The sequence below is a fragment of the Mus musculus genome, chromosome 7, assembly GCF_000001635.26.
Source record: "Mus musculus strain C57BL/6J chromosome 7, GRCm38.p6 C57BL/6J".
Taxonomy (NCBI): Eukaryota; Metazoa; Chordata; class Mammalia; order Rodentia; family Muridae; genus Mus; species Mus musculus.
In genome coordinates, this window is record NC_000073.6 from 110,013,082 (window position 1) to 110,035,802 (window position 22,721).

The 22,721-nt window shown below is 40.2% G+C and overlaps 1 protein-coding gene and 1 non-coding gene across 3 annotated transcripts in view; both read left to right on the forward strand.

The window, feature by feature from the left end:
* The first annotated feature begins 5,233 nt into the window (after window positions 1-5,233).
* The window catches only part of Ipo7 (importin 7), a 38,295-nt gene continuing 20,807 nt past the window's right edge, over window positions 5,234-22,721 (forward strand). For both annotated transcript variants that reach the window (NM_181517.5, NM_001362172.2), the window contains exons 1-4: window positions 5,234-5,427; window positions 13,990-14,071; window positions 16,610-16,763; window positions 18,527-18,685. In NM_181517.5, the coding sequence (NP_852658.2) occupies window positions 5,344-5,427; window positions 13,990-14,071; window positions 16,610-16,763; window positions 18,527-18,685 (479 nt within the window). In that variant the 5' untranslated portion in view covers window positions 5,234-5,343. The remainder of the gene's footprint in view (window positions 5,428-13,989; window positions 14,072-16,609; window positions 16,764-18,526; window positions 18,686-22,721) is intronic.
* On the forward strand, window positions 10,129-10,261 carry Gm25636. The gene has a single exon (XR_003947153.1). It is a non-coding gene; the product is annotated as a small nucleolar RNA SNORA13 (small nucleolar RNA).

Sequence of the window (22,721 nt, forward strand, 5' to 3'; positions counted from 1 at the left end):
CTATGTCATTCTCACTCTCCCTGTGTCTTTATCCTCTGTCTGCCTAGTTTTTGTTTTGTTTTGTTTTGTTTTGGTTTTGGTTTTTTTTTTCTTTTTTTTTCTTTTTTTTTTTGGTTTTTTGAGACAGGGTTTCTCTGTATAGCCCTGGCTGTCCTGGAACTCACTTTGTAAACCAGGCTGGCCTCAAACTCAGAAATCCGCCTGTCTGCCTCCCAAGTGCTGGGGTTAAAGGTGTGCGCCACCACGCCCAGCCCTGTCTGCCTGTTTTATGAGTCTGAATCTGTGCTTGCCTGAGGGCTGCCTTGTGCATCAGTTTGTCCCTGACTGTGTCTGTCCTGTGTCTGTCCTACAGCGCATGTCCCATTGTGTTAGTAGTGTCACTGTATTCATTGTATAGCCTAGAAAGCATTGCTTGGGGAAGGAATGGAATGTAGAAAACAGAAAACACAGCCAAGATTTATAAGGGATTAAGTCATTGGCTCCAACTAACTCCAACTGACCAGATAATCAACATCACTGTTTATTAACTAATACCCATAAATAGTTGCTTTCAAACTTTGTGTTAGATTTTACAAAGTTTCTTTCAGCTTCTGTATTTTCTGCTTTCGGCTAATGGTACACATGCAGTAACTAGGTCAGGGCATAGAAGAGAATGTAACTGAAGATTGTAGCTACTCATTAGTTTAGGTTGTAAAAACTGATTACATGGGAAATCCAAGACAAGTAAGGTTGGTTTTTACATTGTTCTCTTATGGCAGGTTAAATCAATAGCTTGGGTGTAAGGTAAGTATATTATTAGTCAAGGTCCTTTTATTATTTTTATTTTTTTAAGATTTATTTATTTTATGTATATGAGTACACACTGTAGCTGTACAGATAGTTTTGTGAGCCTTCATCTGGTTGTTGGGGAATTGAATTTAGGACCTCTGCTCACTCAGTCCCTGCTAGCTCTGGCCCAAAGATTTATTTATTTATTATAAATAAGTACACTGTAGCTATCTTCAGACTCAATAGAAGCAGGTGTCAGATCTCTTTATGGGTGGTTGTAAGCCACCATGTGGTTGCTGGGATTTGAACTCAGGATCTTCTGAAGAGTAGTCAGTGCTCTCAGCTGCTGAGCCATTTCACCAGCCCCAGTCAGGCTTCTCTAGTGACCCGTCCAGCAGGTCCAGTTATTCGAGGGTCTCAAAGGGACCTTCTCCTAAGAATCAAATTGGTGGGTAGAGAGAGAGGAGGGTCTTGTGGGAATAAAGACACGGAAACATTCTGAATTACATCAAGACCCCAATGTATTAGCCAGGCCGAAGGTTTAAATGCACAAGCAAAAGGGGAAGTACAGGTACTTATCAGCGGGAGGGATGGGGCAATACAAGCAAATGGAGAAGTACTTATCAGTGAGGTGGGGGGGCAATAGAAATTTTTTCTTTTGGCAGCTACACCGGGAAGCAGGAACTTGGTGGTATCAGGGTGTGGTCAGGACATTGGAGATGATTTAGGGCTGGAACAATCTGTGGTTGTTCTCAGAATCGTTGTGTCTGTGGCCCTCTTTTGACCCCCTTTTCTTCTGGGGGGGGGAGAGGCCCAATTCAGAGATCAGGACAATTGTGTTGTCTTAATGGCTCCCAACACTCTAGAGGAACAGAACTTATAGAATGACTCAACCTCTCTCTCTCCCTCCTCCTCTCCATCTCCCTCTCCCTCTCCCTTTCCCCCCACTCCAGTGTCTCTTTGACAGAGGGAAGAAGAAGAGGAGCTATTAAAGTAGCTTACAGGCTATGGTCCAACTAGTCCAACAATGGCTGTCTACAACTGGAAGGTCCAAGAATCCAGTAGTTGTTAAGTCCATGAGGTTGCAGGTCTCAGCTGTTCTTCAGCATACGCTGGAATCCCAAAGAAGTAGGCACTAATACCAGTAAAGAGTGAATTTACCAGCAGTAGCAACCAAGGAAAAAGCAAGTTAACTTCCTTTTTATAAGTCCTTTATATAGGCTGCCAGCAGGCAACATTATGGTATGACTCCAACAAGTGCTGAAATGGGTTTCATTTTTCCAAGTCTGCTTTTATATCATTCTGGTACAAAGAACAAACACAGCATTAACAAAGGCCCCATCATATTCAGGATCTTATCAAGATGATCAAGATATTGAGCCTACTTTCTTGTCCTAGCCCAAGGTCAAATTCTTGCCAAAATCCTTGAAGTGGCACCAAGAGCTCTCTACACTTGCAGCTAGATCTTATAGAGGCACTTTCTCAACTGAGGCAACCTCCTTTCAGATAACTCTAGTTTGTGTGTCAAGTTGACAGAAGACTAGCCAGCACAAGACCCTAGATAGATAGATAGATAGATAGATAGATAGATAGATAGACAGATAAAGGCTAGGAAGAGGGCTCAATGGTTAAGAGTGTGTACTGCTCTTCAGAGAACCTGGGTTTGGTTCCCAGCACTCATGTCAGGTGGTTAACAACTGCCTGTCATTCCTGCTCCAGGAGCTCCAACACCTCTGGATTCTGAGGGAACTTGCACTCCTGTATGTGAACTTGCTCCTCACTCCAGCTCCATGTATATTGTTTGTTTAAGTAATTTTTTAAAAGAATCTTTAAAAAAACAGTTGGGGCTGGGGATGTAGTTTAGTTGGCAGAGTGCTTGTTTAGCAGGCAGAAACTTTGATCCCCAGAATCAAATAAACTGATTGTGATTGTATTCCTTAGTTTTGTGTTGCTGTAATGGAAGGCAACGTAAGGAAGGAAGCCTTTGTTTTGGCTGTTGTTCATAGCAGAGTAGAGGCATGACAGCTAGAAGGAAGCTGCTCACACCCCCAATTTCTAGAGCACCAAGCAGGTACAAAGACTGCAGGTAGGTAGGGTTTATTTACTGTAAACAACTCCCAAGGCCCCCATCCCTGTCTCCAGTGACATACTTTCTTCATCAAGGCTGCACCTCATAAAAATCTCCAAACAGTGCCACCAACTGGGGGCCAAGTGTTCAAATGCCTGATTCTTGTGGCCATTTCTCATTCTGACTACATAATAGTATTCACCTGTAATCCCATCACGCTGAAGATAAAGGCAGAAAATAGGTCATTCATCAGTACGGATAGGTGGAGGGTCAGAATGGTCTATGTGCAAACCGGCTTCAAAAATTAATAACACAACAAAACAACAAACAAAGAAAAACCTCAAAAATCAAAAACAAAACAAAAAAAACCCCATGAAACCAAACCTGGAAGTATTTTACTGAACTGTAAACAATCCACCTGCTCATCTGGACAATGCATTTATTCATAAAGAGAGATAAGGCAACTCACTCAGACATGTAACATGTACAATATCCAACATGGAATTAATCATTACCTGGCCTTCTCAATGCTTAGAAGGGATAGGCAGGAGGATCACTGGTTTAAGGCAAGTCATGTAACATAATGAATTTGAACCAGCCTGAGTCTGAGTTTGGTTCCAGACCCTGTCTGGAAACAAAAACAAAACTATGAAGAATAAACACCATTGACAGAAACAAAATACCAGATGGAGCAAGAAAGTTTCAAGGGGGACAAAATGAGTAATCTGAGAATTGAGAAGACATCACTTCAGCCACTGCACACATTAGAACCATAAGAAGTAAATACAGTTTTGTTTTGAGGGTCTTTTTGTTTTTGTTTGTTTGTTTTTTTGAGACAGGGTATGCAGCCAGGCAGAACTTGATATGTATAGCAGGTTGGTTTTTAAACTCACAGAATTCTGACTACCTCTGCCTTCTAAGTGCAGGAATTTAAAGCAAAAAATCAAAATATTCTTTTTTTTTTTTTTTTTTTTTTTGGTTTTTCAAGACAGGGTTTCTCTGTGTAGCCCTGGCTGTCCTGGAACTCACTCTGTAGACCAGGCTAGCCTCGAACTCAGAAATTCACCTGCCTCTGCCTTCCAAGTGCTGGGATTAAAGGCATGCGCCACCACGCCCGGCCAAAATATTCTTATTTCATGAGAATTTATAATCAAGTATGGTAGTACAGCACTTGTGGGGTGGAGCAGGATTACAAATTTAAGGACAGTATGTTGTACACAGAGAACTGAATTCCTGCTTTCTTCAAGAACATAAGGTCCTAACCACTGAGTCATTTCTACAGCTCCCTGTTGCTCCTTTGTGAGACAGGTTCAAACATTGTAGCTCAGGCCTGCCTGAAGCTCAGTATATAGCTTCCCTTAGATTCTAATTGAAAATTGATTTGATTTCTAAAGGTAAAATGATTTGAGATGTATGACAGTAGTTCTCAATATTTTCACTGCTGCAATCCTTCAATATAGTTACTTATATTATGATGATTCCCAACCATGATAGTAGCATTTTCATTGCTACTTTATAACTGCAATTTTGCTACTGCTATGAATTATACTGTAAATATCTGATATGCAGAGGATAGCTGATATTCAACAAAGGGGTCACGATCCACAGACCCACAAGATGAGAACTACTGAATTAGAGGTTTAAATATCCATACACAGGGAGTTTTAATGGACATTATGCATTTATTCTGAATTTAGAAATAATTTATATAATGACGTAGCTGAGATTTGAACACTCATTAATAAGGCACAACTTCAATATATAGGATAAAGTCTTACAAAATGAGATTAATGAATCAAAGTGGAGCAGTTTTTATGGCATTTAGAAACTCATCTCAAATCATTGTTGAGAAAGTTCCATCTGGGAGGCTCAGGCAGTGGTATTGCAACAAGTTCAGGTCAAAAGCCTGTCTCAAAAAACAAAACAGAGCTGGGCGTGGTGGCGCATATCTTTAATCCCAGCACTCTCCCAGCACTTGGGAGGTAGAGGCAGGCGGATTTCTGAGTTCGAGGCCAGCCTGGTCTACAAAGTGAGTTCCAGGACAGCCAGAGCTATACAGAGAAACCCTGTCTCAAAAAACCAAAAAACAAAACAAAAACAAAACAGAAATTTCTTTTAATTATACAGTTAGTAACAACGTATTGCATCACACACTTCTTGAGATTCTCTAGGGATATCATATAAAATTTTGTAACTATTTTACTTTTCTCTTTGTGGCGTTTGAACGTTGTCCCTTTCACTGACTACAGTGGGAGCCAGCCACGTGGGCCGTGTCCGCGTTTGGGGACTACATTTCCCAGGGTGCTCCGCCGGAGACTTGACAGGAAGTGGCCGGAGCATCTCCCGCCTCCACGCCGAGGCGAGAAGGTTCTATCCGGGGCCTTGGCGCTTCTCTTTCCTTTCGCGCCGGTTGCCGCTGCGGAGCGCGGCCGGTCCATGTGCGCAGTGAGTGGCGCTATTTCTGCCTCAGTAGCACCGGTGTCCCGGGTCTGACCGACCGCGCGGCGATGGATCCCAACACCATCATCGAGGCCCTCCGGGGCACCATGGACCCAGCCCTGCGCGAGGCCGCTGAGCGCCAGCTCAATGAAGTAAGGACGGCCGGCTAGCGGCTGCTGCGGGCTTGTGGGCCGGCAGGCCAAGACTTCCAGGCCTGGCTGGAGACGCGGAGCACAGCTCCGACGAGCCCATTTGGAGAGGTTGGGCGGAGATCTGACCGCCGTGCCAGGCTCCACTGTGGGGACGCGGCGTCCAGGCCGCCACTCGGTCGGCTTCCGAGTGGGCCTCTGGCCCGGGTCTGGGCGTGTGGAGCCGGCCGAGCTAGGCGGGCGTGACGGTCTGGACACATGGCCGGCTCCCGTGGCCCGCCGCCCTCTGGCTGTCTCCCAGTTTGCTCTCGGGAGGGGGCGAGACAAACTGGGAGGGTGTAGAGATGTGTCCCAGACCAGTCTTTCCGGCGCCCGGTCGGCCGGGGTTCCTGGGGAGGCTAGCTAGTCCACTGGGGGCTGCGCCTGACAGCCTTGTGTGTGCTCTTGGCGGATCAGTGACCTGCCTGTCCGGTACAACTTTCTTCTCGCCGGCGAGGTGCTAGGGACAGATTTCAGATCTGGTAGGGCAGGGGTAGTGTGGGTTACACTGTGCGATCCCCGCTCTGGTACTGTCCTAGTACCACAGTTGGGAGGCGGGATGATGTAGTGGAACGGGTCAGATAAAGTGCGACCTTCTAGGTATAGCAGCCTCAATGATTTCTGGAGTGAGTGACCTTGGGCAAGTCTCACCTCCAGATCCTGAGTTGTACTCATTCATGAAATTAGGCCGTACGGTTGCTGTGATGGTCAAGTGAGATAATCTAGAGCCTATAGAGCTTTCATATGCAACATTAGTGGAGAGTTGGTTTCTCTTCCACGTGTTTTGGGCAGTGCCCCTTGGAAAACTGTTATATTGATATTCTATTGTACTGATTTCATCAGCGTTCTTTTTTTCTGAACTTGGCTATTTTATATATTAGTAAGAATTTAATAGGTTTATAAAAAGGCCTCTGTAAGGTCTCTTTGAGTCTCAGTGTTTTGGTGTGTGTGTGTTCATATACATATATATGTATACTGCATATACACAAATACTAAATTGTATATGCACGCTTTATACACACATATAAGTATCTTTTTTTTTTTTTAATGCAAAAAGAAACCCTTGTTTAAAGAAATCTTAGCCGAGCGGTGGTGGTGCACGCCTTTAATCCCGGCGCTTGGGAGGAAGAGGCAGGAGTATTTCTGAGTTCCAGGCCAGCCTGCTCTACAAAGTGAGTTCCAGGACAGCCAGAACTATACAGAGAAACCCTGTCTCTTAAAAAACAAAAAAGAAAAGAAAAGAAATCTTAAAGCATTGACTTAGAGGAAACATCAGGGAGACTATTAATTGAGCATCTCAAGTTTACCATGCAGTAAAGATAACCCTGCCTTCAAGGAATTTACAGTTATCCAAGACCACCCACAGTTCAAATAAATTATTTCACAATGAAAAGGTCATTTATATGTAAATGAGACCATGCTGAAGGATCATAGTATACTGAAATTTTTAGATCCAAAGTCACCTAGGCAAGAGCTTACTTTGGGATGTAAAATGGTAAAGTGAAACAAACTGTCTCTTTAAAATGTAATTAAATCATACAAGAAGTTAATGGATCAATTGTTCTGTTTTAGATGGATTTTCTGTACAATGAATATTATTCTGCTTATGGAATATTAATACATGTAATAAAAACAAGTATCATGTGGTTACACCTATAATCCCAGCACAATGAATGCTGAGGCGAGGCAGGAAGATAGATTGCTCAGGAGTTTCAGGCCAGCCTGGGCTGCAGAGTGAGACTGTTTCCTTTCCAGATACTAGAAAACCTGAAAGTTTTGTCCTAGGTATTTCTGTCATGAATACACAGGGCTCTTAAATTTGTTTTTTAAAAGAATTGATTTCTTTTACATAAAGATTGGGTAAATGTTTACTTCAAATGTGAAATTCTGTGAACAGTTACTGCATTCCTAGTTTTTTTGCTTAGTTTTGTTTTTTGGACAGGGTTTTACCCCTTAACCCAAGCTGGCCTCAGATTCCTGGGTAATCTTTCTGTCTCAGCTTTCCTAGCCCATGTACCAGCACATCCAGTTTTGCATGTCTAATTATGAGCACCAGTATAATATATAGACAGAGAAAATATTAACTACTTATGTTTTAAAAGATAATGGAATAATCAAAATATTAATCAAAGTCTTGACTCAGCCATTGATCTGCTATTCTAGAGTACAATGGAACAGTGAATACTGATAATCTTTTCTGCCAAAGAAAATGTATAATTTGGCTGACATTTCTGTAATTTTTAGCTCTTGTATGTTTTTCAGTTACTACATTTAGATTGTTAGGTAATTGTCCTAAGGTAACTTTTAGAATGTTTACTCTGACTTAGGAAACAATCCAGATAAGTCTTGAAGAATGAGAAAAGAACATCTTTGAGAGGCTTTTATTTAACCTCAGTGTGGTAAGGTGCACACTTTCTTTCATTCATTAAAGCTGTTTTGTACTCCTTAGACATTAAACATTGCTCATCATGTTAAAAGATCTTTGACATTTTTGAATGATTCCCTTAACTAAGTGAGGTAATCAATGGCTAAAAACTGGAGATATTTTCAGCAGTTTTATTTTAATTAATTTTTTGAGGGAGGGTGTTTGAGTCTTAGTTCCTGGATAGCCTAGAATTTGCTCTGTCAACTTGGCTGTCCTTGAACACAGAAATGTACACTCCTGCCTGGGATTAAAGGCCTGTGTCACCAGGCCCAGCTTTGCAAAGTTTTCAGTTTGAAAATATAATCATACTCTTGAGTACTGAGCTTGTGTGCTCATCTTATCTGGATGGTCTGGAACCCTTCATAAAGGTATCTCCCTGACCAACTCCTTCAACTATCTTTTCAAATGTCTCCTTATATTGTAGAGTAGTTTCCATTTTCTGACTACATTCCTATCTCCGTCCCTTGTTTTATAAAGCTCTCATTTTACACACACACACACACACACACACACACACACGTATAATCACATAACTAAAATTAAAAACATTAGACTAAGGAACTAACAACTGTTTGGGACCTGTGTTTTGTTTGTTTGTTTTTGTTTCTTTTTGAAACATGGTCCTTTGTCATCTAAGTTTACTTCAGACACACCACTATGCCCAACCTAGATAGTATTTTCAAATGGCCTATGTGATAGAGAACCTAATCTAGCTCCTTGTCAATATATGCTGATGTCTACAAATATGAAAATGCATACATAAATACAAAGATTTTAAAATTCTGTACTGTATTCTCTGTGCAACAATATATCTTGCTCTGCATAGCAACAGTGGTCAAGTTTCTTATGTGAGATGGGATATTTACATATTAGATTAGCCTGTGTACTACTGAGTTGCATCATTAGACCCCTTGTACCTTTTTTTTTTTTTTATCTTTTCGAGACAGGGTTTCTCTGCATAGCCCTGGCTGTCCTGGAACTCACTTTGTAGACCAGGCTGGCCTCAAACTCAGGAATCCGCCTGCCTCTGCCTCCCAAGTGCTGGGATTAAAAGCGTGCGCCACCACCGCTTGGCAAATCTTTATAATGTTCAGTTTATTGTAAATGTTCCGTAAAAAAGTCTATATGTTAGTACAGGTGCAGTTTTTTCCCCATTACGTTGTGTTGAATATCAGGCTGTGGAACCTGTTGGGTGCTGGTTTCCTTATGTGTAACTAAAATAGTATCTGCCACTGTGTTGTGTGGTTCAAGGGAGTGATAAAAGTAAAAACCTAGGGATGTGTGTAGCATCAGTAGGTCCTCCAAGTTACTTGAGCTACATATGATACTTAATGTACAAGCTGGTGAAGCCTAGACTTTGTTTCCTTTCTCCGTCTACTTCTGTCTTAGTTCTGATAACTTCAGTTGAAGTGCTTTGGATACTGAATTCACTATACAGGGTAGCAATATTAATAGCAAAATTGACAACATTCTAAGCACATAATGACTGACACATAATAGACACAGGAAATATTTGTTGAATTCAAAAACATAAATAGAAGTGTTTAGAACATTCATTTGTGCTGGAGAGATGACACAGTAGTTAAGAGCCCATGTTGCTCTTCCAGAGGATCCAGGTTTATTTCCCAGGAGATCTGACACCCTCTTTTTACCTCCTCAGGCAATGGGAACATATGGTATACACACATGTAGGCAGAATACTCAGATACATATAATAGGAACCTAACACATTTCTTTAAAGAACAAAGTGATTTATGTGTGTGGGTTTTTTGGTAGTATGTATGTCTGTGCCACATGTGTGTACCTGATATCCTTCAAGACCAGAAAAACAGCATTACATTCCATAGAACTGGAATTACAAATTGGTGTTAGCTACAGTGTTGTGAGTTGAATCCCAGGGTCCTCTGGAAGAATAGCCAGCATTCTTAACATCTGAGCCATTTAGAACACTTTGAGACAGGGTTTCTCCGTGTTGCCCTGGCTGTCCTGGAACTCACTCTGTAGACCAGGCTGGCCTCAAACTCAGAAATCCACCTGTCTCTGCCACCCGAGTGCTGGGATTAAAGGCGTGCACCACCATGCTCGGCTAGAACACTTACTTTTTTAATCATTAAAGTAAATTTTTACACAGGGTGTGGTGGTGCACGCCCTTAATCCCAGCCAGGGCTGCACGGAGAAATCCCGTCTTGAAAAACCAAAATAAATAAATAAATAAATAAATAAACAAACAAACTTTTGCTAGCCTTTGTGTTGCCCATTCACTTTTGGTCACTAGTGAATGTGGTGTCAAAAAAGGCATAAATAAATGCTTTGCGGCCTTTCCTGTCCCTGGAGTTTGGTATCTTGGGTGTACGAGCTGCATAAGTAACAGTAAAAATAAATAAATAAAATAGATTTTTGCTTAGGCATGGCAGTTGAACAACTGGGCTGCTGAAAAAAGAGGGTTGTAAGTTGAAGAGTTTCTGGTCATCCTGGATTAAAAAGTAAAATTTTGTCTCAGAAAAAAAAAATCTGTTAGCTATGGCTTCATTTGATTGTCATTTTGGAGATTAAGTGATGCCTTTTTAGATTAGGATAAAACTTTATTTTGTGTGTTATATATCTCTGCAGTGCATGCATACATATGTTCCACAGCACCTGTGTGGAGTTAGAAGTACACAATTGAGTGCCTGTAATGTGGGATTGCAAGGGAAGATTTTATTTTAGTCTGTAGGTTCATGCTGTTTTATCTGAGAAATAAGTCAGTTTGGTATTGGTGAATATCTATGAGTCCTTGAATGATTGCACAATCAGTTACTTTCATTACTATGAAGTTTATTTATACTTTTTCGTTTTTTTGGGAAACAGGGTTTCATGTAGTTCAGGCTGTCCTCAAACTTGATTGATACTAGTTAAGGACAGCCTTGTGCTGATCTTTTATAAGACTAATGTTTTTTTGGTTTTTTGGTTTTTTTTTTTAGAATAATGTCATTTACCCCTTTTCTCACTCTGAACCTTCAAAATTTACCCTCCCCCTCCATTCATATGAATTTTTTTTCACTTTAGTTACATACACACACACACACACACACACACACACACACACGTATTCCTAAGCACAATAATACAGTCTACTAGTCCCTTTAATGTTTTTTTGCATGTCAGGGCTGACCTGTATTGGATAACCAATTGATGTGATCTTCCCTGGGAAAGTGTCAGGGTTCCTTCTGTGTGTAAAGTTGAGGGTTTTTGAGCTTTTGCTAATGTCCTTGTTCAGTTTGTGTCCGCCAGGTATGTGCTTAGCCTTGTAGCTCTGACACTCCCAGTAGACTCAATCCTGTAGTAAGTGGTGAAGTGTAATCTTCAGCTTTTACACCCTTTCTGCCCTCTTTTCCACAATGATTCCTGGGCTCCACAATTTTGCTTTTTGTTTGTTTGTGGGTTTTTTGTAATGGTCTTTATCTGTTGCTAGGAGAAGTTTGAAAGGTCAGGAGGACTACACTTACTTGTGGGTATAAAGAAACTTTCGAATGTCCTTGGGGATTGTGCTTCAGGTAGATTCTTCTCCAGTATCCATGACTTTACTAGTCCTGGGTCATTAGCTAGGTTTACAGTACCAGGAATGATTTTTCTTGACAAGAATAATATCTTAAGTCCAATTAGAGTCATTGGTTACTGCCAAGGTATATGTGCCATTATTGCACCCTTAGAGCTATCATGCCAGGCTGGTCATTGTAGTACTTTGTAGGCATCAGAGCTGGGTAGGACTGTTGGTTGCTTTCTTCCTTTGGAAGCTTGTATGGTGTCTTCTAGGACAGGAGAGAAACTGTCTGCGCTACAAAGAGAAACTCTATAAGGGGTGGGGTTTCTCATGCCTGGGTTTTTTTGTTGGGTGGTCTTGGCAGAACTTGGACTTTATATGTGTTACAGAGGTTTGTTTGTTTTGGTTTTCTGAGACAGGGTTTCTCTGTATAGCCCTGGCTGTCCTAGAACTCACTTTATAGACCAGGATGGCCTCGAACTCAGAAATCTGCCTGCCTCTGCCTTCTGAGTGCTGGGATTAAAGGCTTGCACCACCGTGCCCCGCTACAGGTTCTTTTTTTAAAGGTAATTATATGATTCCTTGTATCTTTTGAAGAAATTTTTACTGTTTTTGCCTTTCTCTCCTGTATTTATCTTCCTCCTTATTCCCTAATTTTAGCCTTTTTTCCATTTCTGAGATCATATCATTTGTACAGTTAGTTCTCCTATTACCTCCTCCCCAATAATGGTCACTATCTGCTTTTCTGGTTTCTACAGTTACTCTAGAATATGTGCTCACATTTGAAGATTTGGAAATGGAAGCCTCAAATGAAAGAGAAAATGCAGTCTTTGTGTTTGTGGCTCTAATTGCATTTACTGGGCTAGACCCTGGAGAAAGATGCTTGATTTTTGTTTTATTATTTAAAAGGGACTGGAATGTGTGAGATCCTAGGTTCTGTTCTAGCATTCCTTCCATTCAAGAAAACAATAGCAAAGGACTTAAAATGTTTACTGAACTCAGTACTTGGGAGGCAGATACTGGCACATCTCTTGAGTTCAAACCAGCCAAGGCTACACAGTAAAACTGTGCTCAAAAAACAAAAGAAAGAAATGGATTTGAAAAGAGGGAAAATAATGACCCACTTGTTGGATAATTTGGGGTGTCTAGAAATTAATTTGAACACCAGGATCTTTGGTATATGTTTGAGAGACCAGAATTGGGTTTGAAAGCCCTGTTTGTGTATAAATCCTGGGCTGATCTTGAGTTTGAAGTGATCTTTCTGTCTCAGTATCCCAAGTGCTAAAATAACAAGTGTGTTTTATCAAGCTTATTTTGTTTTTTGTTTGTTTGAGACAGTGCTAGTTTAGTTTTGAAATGATTGTGTGGCTGAGAATGCTATTGAACTCCTGGTCCTCTGGCCTCTACATATGCTTTACCACACAGCAAATTCATAACATTTCTAAGACAAGAGTACTGTTCAGAAATGGGGAGGTAGAAACTCCCTGAATATTTTGGTTATGAGACAAGAACTTGGTGACAGGGCTGTAAAGATCTAAAAGTAATACTATATTAGTATTTGTAATTCTTTCTTTATAAGTAGGCCTAAGTCAGTACTGCAGAATAGTTTAAAACTGGCTGGAGAGATGGCTCAGTGTATAAGAATACTGGCTGAACTTTCAAGGAATTACATGCCCCATTCTGGCCTCTGCAGGTCAAGGTTTACAACCATATACATAAAACAATTTAAAAGAAAAATCTGTTGATTGAAGTAGGTGGATAGTCTGTTAATTTTCTATCGGCTGCAGCACCTTCATGATAGACGGCTTTTTTTTTTTTTAAGACTTTTTGGGGGGGGTGTTTTTTGGTGTTTTTGAGACAGGGTTTCTCTGTATAGCCCTGGCTGTCCTGGAACTCACTTTGTAGACCAGGTTGGCCTCGAATTCAGAAATCCACCTGCCTCTGCCTTCCAAGTGCTGGGATTAAAGGCGTGTGCCACCACGCCTGGCTTGTAATACATATTTTTTATAAAATTATTTTTAAGTGCATGTATGTCAGTTCACTACTCACTTGTCTGGTGCCTGGGGAGGCCAGTGTTGGATCCCCCCTGGATTGTAGGAAAAAGGTGATTATGAGCCTCCATGTAGGTGCTAATAATTGAACACAGGTTCTCTGGAAGAACAGCCAGTGATACTAACCTGATCCATCTCTATATTTTAAAATTGTTTTTATTGTACATGTATGAATGCACCACATGTGTGCAGTATTCTTGGAGGCCAGAAGAGGTTTGTGATCCTCTGAAACTGCAGCTAACGGATGGTTGTGGAGCTGAAACTCCTCGTTTCCCTGCCTTAACTTGAGTGCAGAGACTGCATGCACCACCACACTTGGTTTTTGAGATGGTAGGGATCAAACTTAGAGCTGGAAGTAAAGATGTTAGCTACTGGACCCAGCATAATACAATCAATCATTCAAAGGATTCAGGTTTTATGAACAATATACCCCAGTAATCCCAGAAGGCTAAGGAAGGAGGATGATGCGTCTAAATAAATACAAGTCTGTTCGTCTGCAGAAATTTAAAGTCTTTGTTTATTTGTTTTAGGCACACAAGTCTCTGAATTTCGTTTCAACACTGCTCCAGATTACTATGTCAGAACAACTGGATTTACCTGTGAGACAGGCAGGCAAGTTTCTTGAATTATTTCCTTGAGTGTCCAAACAAAATACTGATTAAAAGGTTTGTTATGGTCCTTGAGTAATCTCCAGTAAGAATCCACTTACTTTTGGTGTTTATAGCAACAGCAGGTACCTTGATATTTGGTAGTAGGGCTTACATGAAAACAATTTGAGATTTATTTACTTTAATTTTACAAGTGTGGGTGTTAAATATCCGTGCATTGTGTGTTCCATTGCGGTCAGGATAACAGGGTATGGGATCTGGAACTGGACTCACAGTTGAGGTGCTGTTGTGGGTCCTGATAACTGAACCCAGATCCTCTGAAGCAGCACTTGGGGGTCTTAGCTGCTGAGCCATCTTTCTAGCTATAAAGTGAAAATTGGATACTTTTTTTTTTTCAAAAAGCTTTATGTGTATGGATGTTTTTACCTGGGTATGTATCTGCTGAGGCCAGTAAAGGGCACCACATCCTCTTGAACAGCAGTTAAGATGGTTCCGAGCTATCATGTGGATGCTGGGAATTGAACCAGTGCTCTCATCAAAAATTTTAGTTTTACTATTCTTACAGGGCCTATAACTCCAAAGGAAGCTTATGTACTCTTTAATTCCCAAATTTTAACTAGAATAAAAGTGTTTGACATGTAAGAAGATGGTTAGTTTTTTTTGTCTTGATTTTATACATTGGAAGATAAAATTATAATGGAGAATCATTTTAGTATTTGTAAAATGGAAGCTATTAAACTTGGAATTGGGACTTCAACGTACATCAGTTGTAGAGCACATTTTAGTGGTTTAAGTCCTGGTATTTTATCCCCATGATAAGTTCATTTGGGTTTTATAGTAGTATGTTTGGGGTATGCTGAATACTAATAAACTTGCACTGTGTAGTTTTCAGTTTATGTTTTGTCATAATGAAAAGCTAATACTACTAAGTCAATTAAGTATGCATTCAATTCTTGTGTTCATTATAATGAAAAAAATTATCTAGACATAGCACTGTCAGGTCCTAATTTTTGCTCTTGCTATGTTTTGAGCAAATACAATATTTTTGAAGATTTATTTATTTTATGTATATGAGTATACACTGTAGCTATGCAGATAGATGTGAGTTTGTTTGGTCTCCCCCGCCCCCCCAGACAGTATAGCCCTGGCTGTCCTGGAACTCACTTTGTAGACCAGGCTGGCCTCGAACTCAGAAATCCGCCTGTCTCTGCCTCCCAAGAGTTGTGAGCCTTCATCTGGTTGTTGGGGATTGAATTTAGGACTTCTGCTCGCTCCAGTCAACTGTGCTCACTCCGGCCCAAAGATTTATTTATTATTATAAATAAGTACACTGTAGCTGTCTTCAGACTCACCAAACAAGGGCTTCAGATCTCATTATGGGTGGTTGTGAGACACCATGTGGTTGCTGGGTTTTGAACTCTGAATCTATGGAAGAGCAGTCAGTGTTCTTACCCCTCAGAGCCATCTCATTAGCCCTTGGTAAAATAAATTAATTCTATAGTAGTGAAAATCTAGATGATGTCAGCCCCATGTCTTACTATAGATATAATTCCCTTTTTAAAATAACAGTGTTAAGATTAAGTATTAATTGCCGGGCAATGGTGGCTCGTACCTTTTATCCCAGCACTTGGGAGGCAGAGTGAGTGAGTTCCAGTACAGCCAGGGCTACACAGAGAAACCCTGTCTTGAAAAACAAACAAACAAAAAGATTAAGTATTAATTAAATTCTGAAGACACAGTTACCTTTGTTTAAGTGGGTATAAGACTTCAGGTAGAATTTACCAGTCATTCTAGTCTCCCACAGAATGTAGGAGTCAATTTCATGTCATACATTTGTGCTCCACATTCCCCAGATGGCTGAGTAAAAAGCCTTGTTAGTGACGTAGATCATACTTGCATCAACAGCTTGTTAACTGTTAGACAGCAATGTGCAAAGGTAGCAGTATGGTGGCTGGCAGATTGTAATCTATGATTTTTGAGTACAGCACATTTTCTCATAATATTTGAAGTTCTGTGTGATAGAAATACTGGATTTAGACACTGAGAACCCTTATATGTTTTATTTTATTTATTTTTTGGTTTTTTGAGACAGGGTTTCTCTGTATAGCTCTGGCTGTCCTGGAACTCACTCTGTAGACCAGGCTGGCCTCGAACTCAGAAATCCGCCTGCCTCTACCTCCCAAGTTCTGGGATTAAAGGCGTGCACCCGGCTATGTTTTATTTTTCTATAATTTTTGTTAATAGATAAATGAATTTTATCATGTTCAAATGATGAGGTATAGGATCTGAATTTATATGATTTAATCCTTATGGGTTTTATTTAGAAAATTTTGGTATGCAGAGTTCATTTGCTGGGTTCTCTTGGGCTGTATGTTTAATAATTTTGTGGGTAAATGCCTTCTACTGAATTTTAATTATTGACTTGAAAGAATTAGGTATTAGTTTACTTACTAAGAATCTCCTCCTAATGTTGATATTCCCCCAAAGATACTGTATTCTGTTTTTATAGTAAACATTACTTTGTGGATGGTCTATGTTTTAGGTGTTATTTATTTAAAAAATATGATAACACAATATTGGCCTGATCGGGAAGCCACACCAGGGGACATCGCTCCATATACTATTCCAGAAGAAGACCGGCATTGTATTCGAGAAAATATTGTAGAAGCCATTATCCACTCACCTGAGCTTATCAGGTATGTTTATTGAAATTTACTGATTATTACAGGTGTATATTTTGTGCTTGCTAAAATTTTCTTTTTTCAGAACATACCATTTTTTAAATTTTATTTTTGGTTTCTCTGTGTAGCCCTGGCTGTCCTGGAACTCATTCTGTAGACCAGGATGACAGGCTGACCTTGAACTCAGAAATCTGCCTGTCTCTGCCTCCCAAGTCCTGGGATTAAAGGCGTGCGCCACCTAATTTTAGAGGTGCCAAGTGTGCCGACTAATTTTTTTTTAATTTGGAGATAGTCTTACTTTGTAGAACAGCCTGGCCTTGAGCTCAGCCACCTACCTCTGTCTACTGAGTGCAAGGATTAAAGGCATTCAACCTGCTATTTTTATAACAAAACTGTAGCACATGTTGTAAAATATACGTAAGATTCTTTGTATTGCCATTGTACTTCATGTTTACAAAGCTAAAACGAAATTTTTATATAAAAGTTGTGCAGCATAGTGTGATTGGGTGAAAGGATAACAAGATGGTAGAGCTGGAATGGAGCCTGGCTGTGATCCAGAACTTCAGAGGCCGATTATTCCTGCACAGGGAAAGAAAAATTGCTGGATGCTATTTAACAATTTGTAGGTTGATTTGTTTTTTTTTTTTTTTTGAAAGACCTCCATCTCTTCAGTGCAGGCATTGAAATAAGGCCTGCTCATGGGAGGGAAGTACCCTTATCATTATGCTGTCTGCTAGCCTGGAACCTGTTCAATCGGCCTGGCCTTGAACAAAGATGCCTACCAAGTGCATGGATTAATGGTGTGCCTGACTAGCACTCTTATTTTCTTATTTATTTTTGTGTGGCCAAGACAGAGTCTGGTGTTGGCTGTTTTGAATTATTTCCTACGTACTTTTTGTGATTTTTTTTTTTTTTTTTAAGATTTGTTATTTATTATATGTAAGTACGCTGTAGCTGTCTTCAGAAACTCTAGAAGAGGGAGTCAGATCTCGTTACAGATGGTTGTGAGCCACCTTGTGGTTGCTGGGATTTGAACTCCAGACCTTCCCAAGAGCAGTCCAGTGCTCTTACCTGCTGAGCCATCTCACCAGCCCCTTTTTGCGATCTTTGAGATGCAGGTTCTCACTGAATTTAGAGCTCATTGATTTGACAAGGTTCCATACCCCTCAGGATTCAGGGACCCTCCTATCTACCTGTGTCTCCCTAGCATAGGTGTACAGATGTACAGTGCTGCACTTGACTTTATCCATGGGGTTTGGAGGATTAAACTCAGGTCTCCAAGTTTGTATTGACTATATATGGTACTCTGAACTTTTTGGTTTTTTGAAAAGGGTCTTGTTGGTAGATCTGGTAACCTGGTAGTCCAGGCTAGCCTTAAACCCTAAACTTCCCGAGAAGTATGAGTTACAGTCTTTGACTATACAGGTGTTTGTGTAGTTGGTATTTTCTATAGTGAAAGCTAAAAAGTGTTTTAAAACTAGGGTCTTGTATACCTCAGACAGGCATCAAATACAAGGTCTCTAACACCAGCTTGCTGAGATTACATGTCTGTGCAGTCAGGCTTGGAAGACTATTGGGTTTCTTTTAAATTGGTCTGAAGAGGTAGTTTGTTGCGGAGTGAATTGTATTGAATTATCTGTATTTTATGTGTATCCAGTTTCCTGAAGGATTATTTGAAATTAGATTTTGTGGAAACAACCCATTTTCCTTTGTTTGACTTAGATGAGAGTTGTCTAGGTTAAGATTCCTTTTCCTTACTGTGGGGCTTTGACTTTCAGGGTACAGCTTACTACGTGCATCCATCATATCATCAAACATGACTATCCAAGCCGCTGGACTGCCATTGTGGACAAGATTGGCTTTTATCTTCAGTCTGATAACAGTGCTTGTTGGCTGGGAATCCTTCTTTGCCTTTATCAGCTTGTGAAAAATTATGAGTAAGTGTCCTTCCTAATTCCAGTTAAATTTTTGAGTTGTGGGAATATAAATTGCTTTTGGTATAACTAAATGACGTCAGTTTAATATTGAAGTAGGTTTTTTTTTGTTTTGTTTTGTTTTGTTTTTTTTCCTTTTCTTTTTGAGATAGGGTTTCTCTGTGTAGCCCTGGCTGTCCTGGAACTCACTCTGTAGACCAGGCTGGCCTCAAACTCAGATATCTGCCTGTCTCTGCCTCCCAAGTGCTGGGTTTAAAGGTGTGCACCACCACTGCCTGGTGGAGTAGGATTTTTATTCTGAATATTTCTTACTAATCACACTAATTTTGTGTGTGCATATATGTGTTCAAGTGGTCCATTGTACATACAGAGGCTAGAAGACAAGCTAGGAACATCTCCCTATACCTGTACCATGCAGGTGTCTAAAGTTCAGACTTCTGGCAAGGACATCCACCTGTTGAGCCCTCACACAGGCTCAGCATACTTATTCTAATCCTGACATTTTTTTTTCTCTCAACACCACTAAGAAACTCTGCCCACACTGTCCTTAGTGTTTTGTTAAGATGATTGTCTCTTATTCAAAGATTGCCTGTAAAATTAGGTACTGGTAACAGCTTTTAGATTTGTGAGTATGCGTGCGCTTGTTTGAAGATGATTGGAGTATATTGAGCACTTTTTCTGTGAGTTCCTTCCTGATTCATGCTTCTGTAAGTTCCTGCTTCTACCCTGCCAACAGCTAAGATTATAAATGTGTGCCATCATGTATAGCTTTTGATGTATTCTGAGAAATTCATGTTAACCTACTTAATCTTCTGTCTTTGAATGAATTGTATGTAGTTCATATAAATTCTATTTAAATGAAAGATTTTAGAGTTATCCTAGCTCTGGGTTTGATTCCCAGCAGCCTCATGGTGGCTCACAACCATCTATAGCTCCAGTCTGAGGAAATCAAAAGTCCTCTTCTTTTTTTGGCAGCAGCAGGTATGCAGGTAGTGTGCAGAACATACAACATGCAGGTAAAACACTGATACACATAAGTTAAAAGGAAAATGGTTTGTGTTTTTTTTAAAGAGTAGTAGGCCAGATGGTGAAGGATCTTTGATTCAAACATGTGCTCAAAATTTGTAGGCATAAGAAGGTATGGGGTGGAAAAGTTATAAGGAAGAATTACAGTATCGATGACCTGACCTCTATTCCTAAGAACTAGATAGATGCCACCACAAGTCCTCTAGTTCTGGAACTACACTTTTTTGGAATCCCTTTTCAAAGAACTGTTGTTCTGAGTAGGCATGAAAACACACACCATTTACACCCTTGGTACTGGTGTTTTCTTGTGTCCCCACCAGCTACCCATCTTCCTGCTAAGGAATGGTCCAGCTGTCGATCCAACTTCTAACAGAGTGCCAGTTGTAGTTCTGTTATGGTAAGTGAGTGACTAAAGCCAGAGAGAATAACAAGTTGGCAATGTCATTAAGAAGATTTGAATCTCTTATATAACCTTAGCAGGAAAGAACATGAGGAATTTTTTAAGGTGTTATACAGGAGGCTACTACAGTATAGGAATTGCAGAGTATTGTCTCTTAGTGTTTATAGAGCACGAGGTATTTACAATGAATCTATGGGAATTCTAAGAAAATTCATGAGGAAATTGGACTTTGATGGCCTTTACTTAGGGTCATATATGTTTATAGGTGATCAAAGGGAACATTTGATGAGGGGGTCGTATCACATCTTACTGAATAATAAAGAACAAAGGAGAAAAGAGCTGGAAAGCCATGATCGTGAGCTAGTACAGGAATACCTAATGGGACGTGGAGTCCCTGGATAGATTTTAGGGGTACAGCCAGCCTCATGAAATGTTAGGAGTTCAGGTAATCCCTGGTGAGATGTTAAGGTCATAGTTTTGGTTTCAGATATTGGGACAGAGGTGGCCTTGAATTTCCCAGATAATTGAGGATGGCTTTGACTTTTGGGTCCCCTTACCTCTAAACGCTCATGTTCTGGATACACACTTAGTTTTTGTTTTTTTTTTTTTGTTTTTAGATTTATTTATTTATTATATGTAAGTACACTGTAGTTGTCTTCAGAAACTCCAGAAGAGGGCATCAGATCTTGTTACAGATGGTTGTGAGCCACCATGTGGTTGCTGGGATTTGAACTCTGGACCTTCGGAAGAGCAGTCGGGTGCTCTTACCCACTGAGCCATCTCACCAGCCCCACACTTAGTTTTTTTCTGTGCTGTTGAGCATCAAAGTTGGGCCTTTATGTTGGACAAACACTTTATCAGCTGGGTTGATTGTTTTGATTTGCAAGGTAGGAATGGTCGATAATGAAAAACCACTAGCTTTTTCATAAGAAAAATTAATTCAGATGTGGTCCCAGTACTTGGAGACAGAGGCAAGCAGACTGAACTTGGTACAGCTTGGTACAGCTTGGACTACACAGAAAAAAAATGGTCTCCAAAAAAAAAAAAAAAAAGGCAAAAATTTTTTGAATTAATGGAGTCCCACTAAATCAATTCCCATTGAATCAATGGCTCATCAGTTTGGTGTAGGACTGGAGACTTGTGATAGTAAGCTTTTTGTTTTTATTCATCTTGTCAGAAATCTTCTTTCCTTTGCCTGCCATAATCTTTTTATATATATTCAGTGTAATTAGTGAGGTAAAAGAAAAAGTCTCCCTTGTAAGTTTTCAGTTACTGTAGATGACCAACTGGGCTGCAAAGAGGGAAGGGTTACATAATACAGTTTTCATTTACCTGTACTGTTAGTAGGGATTTGTCTGTAGTTTATGTAGTCCCACTGGAGAGTTCACATGGGTCTCTGTCTTTCAGTGGTGGTGTCAGGAGTGTATTTGAGTACCTCAGTGTGAGGTATTTGACCCACAGGTGCAGGATCACATCTGCCGGGATTCAAATCTAGATCTGCCTCTTTGCAAGATAGCCAAGCTGGGTTGCCAGCCCTCATCACATAAATTTCTTTTATACCTTATAACTTTATTGACTTGGCATATGATAATCTTTTTAAAAGGGTGTGTGTTGTATATATGTACGTTGGGGAGCATGTGTGAATTGTGGAATGCATGTGGATGTCAGGACAACTTTCAGTAGTTTGTCCTTCCTTCCACAGTGGGTTTTAGGAATGGAACTTTAGGCCTGTGCAGCAGATGTTCTTAATTGCTGAGCCCATGATAATCATTTAATAATGCATGATGGGTATAATTTCGTGCCCTATTAAAATATTTAAAATAACCACGTTCCTTTATCATGACTGGTTGTTTCTTCTCTATATTTAGCTTCTTTGTGTAGAGGCCACAGAATGACATCTGGTGTCTGCATTCTTCCTTCCTTCCTTCCTTCCTTCCTTCCTTCTTTTCTCTCTTTCCTTCCTTCTTTCTTTCTTTCTTTCTTTCTTTCTTTCTTTCTTTCTTTCTTTCCTTCTTTCTTTCTTTCTTTCTTTCTTTCTTTCTTTCTTTCTTTCTTTCTCCATTTATTATTAATTATGTGTCTGGGTACTTTTGGAAGCCAGCGATTTTTAGATCCTCTGGGGCTAGAGTTATAGGCTGGCGTGCTGTGAATCAAATTCTTACCTTCTGTGAAAACAGTACACATTTTTACCTGCTGAGCCATGTCACCAGCCAGAAGCCTTTTTTTGTTTGTTTTTATAACTTTTTTCTTAGCATGTGCACAGCGCAGTATGCATATGTAGATCATATACTGTCTAGACGTTCTCTCTCAACCATGTGTCCTTCAGAGATTGCACTCAGGATATCACAGCACCCCTATCTGCTGAGCTATCTTGTGGCCTTGCCGTTTATAGTGTTATAGGCATGGTTTGTACCTGGATTTTATTATTTTTTTATTTTTATGTGTATTTGCCTGCCTGGTGTATTTATGTGCAACACATGTGCAGGAGCCTACAGAGGTAAGAAGACATAAGATCCCCAGGAACTGGAGTTGTGAGTCACCAAGTGGGTGTCAAGGATTGAACCTTGGTCTTTGGCAGGAGCAGTAAGTGCTCATAACCACTGAGCCATCTCT